The 11,461-nt window shown below is 29.8% G+C and overlaps 1 protein-coding gene across 1 annotated transcript; it reads right to left on the bottom strand.

Moving 5' to 3' along the window:
- Positions 1 to 4,569: 4,569 nt before the first annotated feature.
- LOC123705719 (protein obstructor-E-like) lies at positions 4,570 to 11,461 on the bottom strand. Its single transcript, XM_045654687.1, has 6 exons — positions 11,276 to 11,461; positions 8,185 to 8,271; positions 6,467 to 6,580; positions 6,002 to 6,205; positions 5,005 to 5,218; positions 4,570 to 4,691 (listed from the first exon to the last, which is right to left on the bottom strand). The coding sequence occupies exons 1-6, from the start codon at positions 11,313 to 11,315 to the stop codon at positions 4,634 to 4,636; spliced, it is 717 nt and encodes a 238-aa protein (XP_045510643.1). The 5' UTR covers positions 11,316 to 11,461; the 3' UTR covers positions 4,570 to 4,633.

The following is an 11,461-nucleotide window of genomic DNA, read 5'->3' on the forward strand; positions in this document are numbered from 1 at the left end:
TTCATTATATGGTGATGTATGTTTTTTTATCAAAAAATTGGTAGAAATTGATAAAAGTTTTAAAAAAATATCATAATATATATGGTGAAGCTAATGTACTTAGTTGTTATGTGAATGTTTTTAATATTTTATAATGAGTGAGAGCAATTTGGAAATATATAATATTTAAATCTAAATTTTTATATTTAGCGGATTATATAATGCTATAACAAGAAATATTAGATCTCTAAAAATTCGATGAATACAAAAATCTTTACATTGATATTTGCACACTTCGTGCTATGCATAAACCTGGCTCTTAAAATATTTGTTACTTTAATGTAAAGGAACTTTGTAGGTAATATGTAATATAAATACAAATGTGTGCGTGTACTAGTGTACACAGGTAAGAAGTGAAACTTCTTTATGACCTTATTTTTCAAAAATAATAAACTATATGCTACTTTACAGAAATGCGTCGAATCACGCGTGAGGAAAATCATCGATAAGAAAAAGATGGCGCGTAACGGAAAAATGTCACGCGTAACGAAAAAATGTTACACTACATTTTTTTCCAACCCCGATAAAGAAGTTTCACTTCAAAACTATTTTTATTTGAGGTCTGGTCTATTACTTTACCATATGTCACATTCGAGTCACCTATTACGAAAACGGGCGCAACCTCGCACCGTGTTATGTGTGACAAATGACAATACAAACACGACTGCAGTCTGGAAAATACTAGATGAAGTCAAAATAAATTGATAATAATTAATTAGATATTTTTAATAAATGAAATTTTTGCTGTTTCCAAAAACAATTTAAAAATAACTGAGGATTAATAGATTTAAATCTTTTATTTCAATGTTAAGTTTAAAATAATTAATTATATACTAACGTTTATCCGCTATTTAAATAATGGATAATGTTTATAATAATAATAGCCTTCATAGTGAAAAATACTGTCGGGTATTTATTTTTACTAATTATTATTCTGTGAATACGTTTTACCTGGAAAATGTCAAGCGTTTGATGAATTTATATCGATAAGAGTATCTTAGTTTTTTGTGCGTCTATAAATAGATTTATTCTAAGTGAGTATTTTCAATAAAAGAGCTATTTAAAGTGACCCAAAGTTTGATTCAGTTGAATTTTTATAAGGCAGGCATGACACAGAAAGGGAATAACATGATTTTAAAGAGATTTTAGTCAGGATGTATATTAAAATTTATTTAATTATTTAAAAAAAGGCTTACCAACTAGATACATAATTTTTTGTTCAAACAATTCAAAATTAACTTAAAACAAACATTAGTATTTACATACCTATCTAAATTACAGGTAAGGCACCGCTTTAACAATTTTTCATAAAAATAAAATTAAAAATTGAAACTACAAAGTAAAAACATAAATTTTATACAATTTGTTTAATGTTTTAACAATATGCTTTTTGAACGAGTTTAGTTTTTAAAAATAAATATCTGCAAGATAAAATTCCAAAACTCGGAAAATTTTTCAAGAGTCTCTCTCATCAAATTTTTCCGAGTTAAATATTTTATTCGTTAATTTGTCGTATATAAAATTAATAATCTGTATCAATGTATGTACCTTTCCTATCCAGATAATATCCAAAATCAGCTATGAGGTAATAATAGCTTATAAACGTAGACGTGTTACCGAAGTAAACCTAGGCCTTACAAACTTTGTATAATTTTTAGTAGTATTACAGTGTACTGTTACAGTAACACGAAGACATGTGTAGGAGAGCACCTACTTGTGTGTATAACTAGCTTAAAATATTTCTAGTCTGTGTTTGGGTATTACATTATTAATAATTAGGTACCAAAAAGAGAGATTTATATCTAAAACTTATCTGTTAGATTGATAAAGGAACACAATTATCTTAATTTTATATCAGAAAATGAAATAAATAGGTTATCATAAACATATAAGTAAATGTCCAAGAATGTTATAGTATAATTGGCAAACTCAATACTTTTAGCGCCTGGTAGTTAACAATCCAAACATAATACGCAATAGCTTTAATGAATAAATATAATATTTGTGCTGATGAAATTGTTTTATATAATTCCTTATAGCTTTGTGCGTATACTCAACTGAATTGTGTCCAACAAATCGATACAACTCTTACGTTGTAATTACGCAACTGTTACAATTATCTGTAATTGGCTTACAATCGACGCACTTTTGATGTCTTTTGAGATAAGGACATAATAAATAATAGCCACTAATTACTACAAAGTACTAAAGTAATACTTTCATTCGCTTCATAATCATATAGCTTAATTATATATATCCAGTTCATTGCGGCGTCTTCGTAATTTCTTACCCATATCGACCAAAGTTATGCTAGCACAGTCCCTTCTCCTTCCTATTATTGACTACTCTGATGCTTGCTTTCCTGATTTATCAGTCGAGCAGATAGAAAAACTTGAGCGCCTCCAGAACTATGGTATCCGGTTTGTATTTGGTCTTCGCAAATACGACCATGTCTCTTCTTTCCGCATGAAGCTCAAGTGGCTCCCAGTCCGCTTTCGCCGGAATGTGCATTACTTGCAGTTACTTTATCGTGTCCTGTTTGACCCTAAGACTCCTTCATACCTTAAAAATAAATTTGACTTCCTGCACTGTGAAAGCTATTCCCTTCGTTCAGTGGATAGGCTTGTCCTGTGCACACCTTTCCATCGCACGCGCTTTTATGGTGATTCTTTTACTATTACGGCCATTAACCTATGGAATTCCTTACCCATACCCATAAGGCAAGCTCAAACTCTGTCTAAATTTAAGAGCCTCATACGTGACCACTTTTTAAATCTTGCGTTTGAATCGATATAGTTTTTTTGTATAATTGTAGTATATTTTATAGTATATTATGTTTATATTTTTATGATGTATTAATATATTATTATATTTATTTTATTTATAGCATTATAATTATTATTATGTATATATTGTATATATCTTTTGGTATGGTATATTATATCTTATTTTAGTGTGTATATTATGTATTTTTAATATCATCTATTTATTTTTATTTTTTTACCTACCTCCGCTGTAGTAATATTGTTTTTCACACAATCTGTTGGTTGCCTGGAAGAGATTACTTATTAGTAATAAGGCCGCCCTCTGTGTTGTTTGTACTAGTTTAAGTTCTATTGTACCTACTTTTGTTATGTTGGCAGCACAATAAAGTGTTTAAAATAAAATAAAAATATAGACTTAACAATTTAGCAATAACAATCGTTATATGTTGCTGATTGAATTTTAAAATCACAATTTTATTTTAGCTTACTACGCCTGCCATTTTTATAATCACCCGTATAAGAATATGGAATGATTCTTTGAACAAGGCGTAAGAAAATTTACAAGATGTAATTCAAAGTAATGAACTTAAAATAAATGAATAAGTTTACTAAATAAAATAAAAAAAGCAAAATCTCTAAATAGAGTCATGAAATTATGGCATTGTTATTTGTTACTGATCATTAATAAGTATAGTCGGTCAAAATCGAAACTAAAGGAGTAAGTAGTGTACATAAAAACATACAATTGAAAATAATATACAATTACATTTTTCTTTTACCAAACGCTTAAAAAGTAAATAATAAATATAGGTAGAAATAAGTGTAATTACATATCTGTAAATACAATAAATTAAAAAATCAAATTCTATGCGGAGGAATGCATGTTGTAATAATGTATCACATCCATACCAAAAGTTTACCGGAAAATCAATATGATATGCTACGTAGAACGTTTTTTCTTTTAAAATACTTACATTACCGTCTCTTTTACATTTTTGTTGTGATTGCGTTGATTAATTAATATGGAATATTATCTATCTTTTTACGTATAATATATATCTTAATACAACTTATTTGATTATAATATGTAAATCAACCTAGGCGTTATAAAAGTATGTAATAAATTACTAACTTAAACGAATTTCAACGACATGTACTGTGTCAGCTTATATGTTGTATTAAAGGTCATTTTAAAGCCATAGCATATGTGTAATCGTTCTAGTTATAATACTAGATTTCATTACATTCTTAACATGTCGACCTAGTCAGTGCCGGAAACATTTTAATTTCTAACGCACATTGTTACTTCTGACATTGCTTTCAAGGTTTTTTTTAACTACCGTTTAGAAATAGCCTGTAGGGGTATGCATTTTAGGCATAAAAGCAAACTTGTTTTAATTCCTCAAATAAGCTTCCGTATCATATGTAGGACTGTAAACCTGATTTAAACAGAATTCTTCAAAATCGTCGCAAAAAAAAAGTATTGAAAGTTTTCGTAGTCTCTCGTAGTCTATTTCGTAGTCTAACTATAGAGTTATGTATTTTCAGATGCTCTTTATAAGAAGAATAATTTAGTTCGTTGTGTATATTTAAGTGATATTACTAAGCGATATGCCTGTTTTGTGTCGAAATATTACACTTTTATACACTGTGACATCAATATCACCATCTAGGTATACCTGTGAGGTTTACTGTAATTTTAATTTATCTGTAGGTATTATTTTAAGGATAATAGTAGGTAAATACAAGGAAATAAAACAATCACTTATTATTATTTATTTAATTTAAATACTAAATATACTTAATAGGACGTTCTTAACGACTACGAATTACGCTTTCTTCGGCAGTTTGTTCTTTTCTAGTGGCTGGCCTTCGTAGTAGTTTTCACTGAAATAAAAAAATGTCAATTAAGAACAGGAAACAATGGCCACTTAATTATTTTTATAAAAAAAACAAACTAAGTAATTATTTTTAAACTTTTTTTTACTGTATGTATCACAGTGGTATTTGTTTGGTAAGATATTGCATAAATCACATTGTAAAGTTTCTAATGTGTAAATTCATAATATATTACAACTGTACTGATTTTGAAAATTAACCAGCAGAAATCTATATCCTCAGTTTTGAGGAAATATAGATTTCTGCTGTCCTAATAAAACATATATTTTATCTTGAACAGGAGTACACTTATTATTCTTACCATCCAGCCACTTTCTCGGGATCGTCGCACATGAAAGTATCCTCATTGTATACTTTCCCAGAAGGACAGCTGCCCTTCTGTGGCTGTACTCCGTTACGGCAGATGTAGAACTTCTGGCAGTCCTCTGGATGAGGGAAGGTGGGATGGGGGAGAGCGCGGCCGTTGGGGCCTTGGACCTCGCCGTCGGGGCAGGAGAATCCGTCGTCGAGTACATCTGGAGAGAGTAAATAGGTTTAAACTAGGATCTTTAGATAGGAGTTATGTAAACGTATAAAAAACTGGCTAGATAGAGGAATGGCTTTGTGCTTATCCAGACTGTTATTTATCTCTGTGCCAAAAATCACACAGATCTGACTAGTTGCTTTTGCGTGGGGGTGTCGGACTTTGAAATATGTATTAACTATCTATTACAATATTTGTTTGATTATTTTACTTCAAAACAAAGGATTAAAAGTTTAAGCTATGCTTATAGATTTTGTTTAAGGATGTCGAGTTTGCCAAATTTCGGAACTAATTACTAAAATATATCGAAATGTCTTGTTATATTGAAACCTCGTTAGGTTAATTTAATTAACGGATATTTAGTAAAACTTGTCCAGAATATTTCATTTATTTGAACATTCGTTCGTCAGTTAATTAGTTAATTAGCGCGTAATTAAAACAATTCTATTTCGTTAATTCAAGACATGCACACCCTGGATTAAATTTAAAGAAGGAAACAAAATTTCAAATTTAGAATGACCAGGGACTAGAGAATTTAATTTGCTTTTTAAATTACACTTCTTTTTAATTGGTGTTACCAAGGAGGTTTTAGTTGGATTGTATTCATTTATTTTTATGTTCTATTATTACTCGATAGCTCCGTGGGATATTTTTAGCGGTTTTCAACCGATTATCGTGACTCTTTTTGTGTTTGATAGGAAATTATTCTCATTTGGCCCTAAAATTTGGGATGATACCTCACCAGGATAGTTACCTTTTCGTAGATAATAATTACCTTTAGTGATTCTATCACATTGTCTCTGTACTACGTCTTTCCAGTCGCAGTTGGAGGTCTCCTCGTCGAAGTATAGGCCGGGTGGGCAAGGGTGTTCGTTGGGGACACCATCTGAACAGAAGTAGAATTTGTCGCACGCTTGTGGGTCGGGGTGCTTGAAGTAACCGTTTTGGCGCGGGCATCCCTTGGATGGTTTTGGCTCCTCTGTAAGTTAATTTTTGGTTAGTAGTTGCAATTGCGTTATAAATTACATGTGATGGAAAAAATAGTATTTGCTATGTTGTGGACAATTATTTTCAAAGTTCAAGTTAATTTTAACGAATATTTTCGAATAATAAACGTGAGTATGGAAGTATTGATTGCATGTTATATTAAAAAAAAATAGATAAGAGAATTATGTAAAAACATATGCAATAATAATTATAATCTGTTATTATTAATTAGCTTAAATATAAATCTACTTACGCAATTCCTTTCTGTCACCACAGTCTACATTAGAGGGAATGTCGCACAATTCTTTGTTGGGGTTTTCATCAGCGAATACCAGACCATCGGGGCACAGCCGCGCTTCCGCCTTCCCTGTAAATATTTTGTTAATAAGCTTATGTAATTTTTATTATTGTTATTGTATGCACACGTTATTTTAATAATGGGAAGCAAGGAAAATATTTCTAATTAAATAACACTCGAGAACAATGCGTCATAAATACTTAATTATATAAGATTAAGTATCTAATATGAAATATAATTTATATTAAAAGTTGTAGCTGTTTACATATTGCGATAAATTAAAGGTATCAAGTCGATAAATATTAAGTTTATCTTTAATTTATTTACAAATTACGCAACCCTTAAACATTTATTGAATACTATTTATTTGTGTAACATGTGAATAAATTTCGCAAATAATGTTAACTTCCTTAAACGTGGACTTTCAATAAACTTTCCTCTCGCATATATTTACTAAAGTGTCGAAAATGTATTTTTACAATTTCAAGCACGATTCTTTTGTTTTACCATTTAAAATGCATTAAAAGCACCGTAAGTAATTTAAAATTGTTGTTATTACGAAACAGTCGAAAAGTAAAAGGAGCTCTAAGCCGTGAAAACATAAGTGTTGAATACTAATCAGCACCTTGTCTCATATCATCTCATGTACGATTTAAGAGACAACAAGATTTTAATGTGTTGCTTACGCATACATGTTTTTCTCAAGGTATGTTTATATTATTATACGATAGATCGTCACAGCTTTCGCTTCTAATGTTTGAGGTTGTTATGTGATTTTAAAATTTCCTTTACATAATATGTGAACAGAAGTGTTTTGTCAATATGTTGGTATGAATTAAAGTACAATAAAGTATCCTAATTTTGTATTTTATTTTTTTATAATACCGTGTTTACGTTTTTACGTGATCAAGAAACAAACATATAAACTTTCACATTTATTTATAGCATATATTAAGTTTCGTTTGCTTTCTCGAGGTATATCCTATACTTTATACAGTTGCATGATGAGCGAAGCTACTCTTGGCAAAATGTCACCAAGCTTCTAAAGTTTAGTTACGTCCGGGCTTATGTAAGCGCAAGTTTGACCTATTGAGTTTGCAAATGAGCATAGGTTATTGACGGAAAATTTCGATAAATACCTATAGCTACCTATATAATACATATATATGCATTAGAAGCTAATTAGATGTTCTATTTTATGGAATAACTATTAATTAGGTAGGTCTGTTATTTTTATATCGAAAAATTGTTTATTTCTTGTATATGGATTACTAGCTTGTCCCGGCTTAGCCCTGGTTTAATCGGGATAAAAACTAAAAAAAGGCTTGAGTCGTTTCGAAAGCTTTCCACTAGAGACAGAATGGTTAAAATCGTATTTTTTTCAAAACAAGAATCGTATCTGCATATTATAACATAAAAAAATTGTGTATATGTTTGTTATGAATAAATAATGTAAATTTTATACATAATATTCAAATGATATTCTAATAAGCTGTAAACATGATACAACATTAAGAATGAACAACGTGAAAACAATATGTAAAATTTAATTACTGTAGGTATGTGTGTTTAATTGAGAACTTAATACTTAAATTATACAGTGCGTGAAGGCAAGTGACATATTGCGTGACACTTCAAAGGAAACATGTCGACCTTTGGCACACGATACTGACCTTTGGTACATTTGTAATAAAGGTCACACTGGTAGGGATCAGCGTAGAAGCCACTCTTCTCTGGACAGTCGAAGTCCTGGCCGGCAACTGAAAGAAAACGGATGAATGATCTTTACTAGTCCTATATATTTTGAATCTACTGTACTACAAAGACGATTATTACTATAACTAATTAGTATCTAATGTATTTTATGAGAATTCAAAGTTTTAACTTTAAATAGACTGGTTTGATAATAATTAGAATTATTAATGAAAGTGACTCTTGCAATTTAACTACCTCAACTAATGATACTGTCATTGTTCAAGTACGTATTAGAATACATATGAGATCTTTCTAAGACAATAAAAAATAAACAGCAATTTGTGCGCTCATTATATTACTTTCTCAAATCTCTACATAATAAGAGAAACCCGTAAACAATGGTAATGTGCATTTAAGAGCAATTAAATAATAATTAAGTACGCATAACTTGTGCTATTTCCTATATTTTGATTGCAGTAATAAAAACGGATATCCATATTACAGCATGTTTTGAGTATTTCCCTCTGTTTTCTGAGAAACATTTAAATTTTCGATGTCATCAATTTCCTTACGTTTTACATGATGTAACTGAACTGCTATTTTAGATTTTACTTATGATACCAAATATAGTAATGATATATTATGTTCATAATCTGGCCTCTGTACTATAATTATCTACATGTTATTAAGTAAATTAGTAACTTTATTACTTGAACATCATTAAAAAGAAAATTGCCATATGTAAGTCTTATTTTTCGACTATTTATTATCTTATACGGTAGTAGACAGTACCAGAGAGTTCATAAAATATTTCTTCACCTTTCTTCACTCTACCTTTTTATACAATGTTATGCCAGTTTGCAGTTTGGGTGTTATTCATAAAAGCAATTAAAGAGCGATTGCTGAATTTGCTCTATTTTACGGTTACACACTCCACTTAGCCATTAGCGTCGAGTTATAGGTTTCGAAAAACCGATATACCGTAACAGAGTTGAATAGTAAAATTGCCCTTGCAAAACATGTATTAGGCAATTACTGGAGCACCGAACTTTGTACGGTGAAAGGAGGACGAACGATTTGTTGATATGTTATGATTTATGACACGCGAGTTCATTTCAGTTTTTTACAATTTACAGTAATTAGATGTGAACAAAAAATCGCGATGCGTAGACAAGGCGTTGATAAACTCGGTCAACTGTGGTAGCGGTACATGTCGTATCTCAATTTTTGATATCTTCTTTTTTGGACTTTTATTGTTATTTATATTTATATGAAGAGCATTGAATTGTTAGAAAGTATCTAAACAATAGAACTCTTTAAATAATACGAAGTTATAAAGAGAGATGTTATAATTTACAATTGAGTAATATAATCAAGATTGATGATAAAGTTTAATTTGCATTCTATATTAAGTACTCAATTATTCATGACTGAAAGATTAATTAATAATTTAAAGGTTGTAGGTGAACCTCTGCTTTTACTTTCTATTAATAGATGTTATTTTTCAAAATATAATAACCATTATGCAACCAATAACCTATGTCAATAAGGAAGTGATGGAAGATAAATAAATAATTTTAATGGCATAAACTTTAAAAAAAATTGAATAAAAAGTTGTTTTTCACATAGCCAAATCATCGAATGAGCACAGCGGAAAATTCCATATCCTTCAAACAGGACATTTAGAAAACTGGTTTGGAGACTAATAAATAACAATCATTATTAATTATCTAGTTGGTATTTAGGTACTTATACGAAAAGAGTAAATATTTATGTTACATAATATGACCAAAATCTACTTAGGTGGTTTTGGAATTTTGCAATCAAAACACATATTATGGATTATCAGTACTAGATAAAAATTGTGTTTCAGTCGCTGTATAAGTTTGATAAACATGAAAAAGAAAATTATACATTTAAATTAGATTTTACATACATAATATTTCCATAAATAATGTTCTTAATTGTCTTTTGAATCAGTAAGAAAGGCCTTATAACTTTTAAGTGATAAGGCCGCCTTCTGTGCTGTTTTTCTTTTAGAATAAGTTTTGTTTTTATTTTATGTATTTTGGCAGCACAATAAAGAGTATAAATAAATAAATAAATAAGAAAAAATTGAGAGTATAAACTTCACGTAGTATTTCTCTCGTTAGTAAGTACCTATCAAAACCTACGTTAAAACTATATTCTGGAAATTCTACGAAAGCTACGTAGCTGAGTATTGCGTAGTCTAGATACTGGTATATTTGCTCAGATTAGGCCACGAAGCCTTCCGCATTTGGTATAGCCGGTAATAGCTTGACAAAGGTGCAACTTGCTTACGCTATTGACAAATTTGTATCTCTAGTTTAAGAGAGATAGGGCCTAGTAGGTCATATATCATACTGTAGTATTGGCATAAAACAGTCATAATAGTGATTTATAATGTACTTTATGTTAATAATTTAAAGTCTACAACTTACTGTTTTTTTGTAATGAGACAGTTAAATATTTATGTATGGAAAGTATGAATTTAAAATACATAATATAGAAAATAACCTGCAAAGTTACAAATAAAATTTTGTAACACAATTTGTTTTATTGTAAAGTGACAGTAACCACAATCCAATGGAATTTGTAATGTGTCCTTGAAAACCCTACCTTTACTTTCATAATCCTTAAATGTAACGTTTTACGTACTAAAGGGTTATGCAAAAATACCGAGAAGTTGATGTAAGAGAAAAATGCAGCGGCATATTCCAGTTTGCCGGCAATTTTAAATTACACCGTGAACTGTGATAATTTACGAAATTTGAAGGAATAAGATTCACTATTATTTTATTAAGTACTTATGATATTGATTTATTTTAAGTTATTTTAACTTTTGTATAATTAATTATACCTACAGCATTATTTGAACACACTATTATGCAATTTTTCTTTTTAAATATGGGAGCTTTTATAAAAATCTGAAGCTCAACAACACAATTATGTATAAAATAAAAAGTTTACGCTAATTTAATACAATTTAAACTAGAATATAACAAACATCAATCAATATAACAAATAATAAATATAAAATCTACTCACCAAAGCAAACAGCGAAACCAAATAGTATTAAAATTTTCATTTTGACAAACAAAACTTATACTAAATTAAAAAATAAGTTTTTAAATGAAAGTACACGTGCGCCTCCCCTGAAAGGTTGTTCTGTATTGCCAAGTTAGTAACGAGAGCCGTGAACGACGCATGCGCGGAGCGAGTGTTGCACGCTCA

This window comes from Colias croceus, chromosome 2 (assembly GCF_905220415.1).
Source record: "Colias croceus chromosome 2, ilColCroc2.1".
In the NCBI taxonomy this organism is placed as follows: domain Eukaryota; kingdom Metazoa; phylum Arthropoda; class Insecta; order Lepidoptera; family Pieridae; genus Colias; species Colias croceus.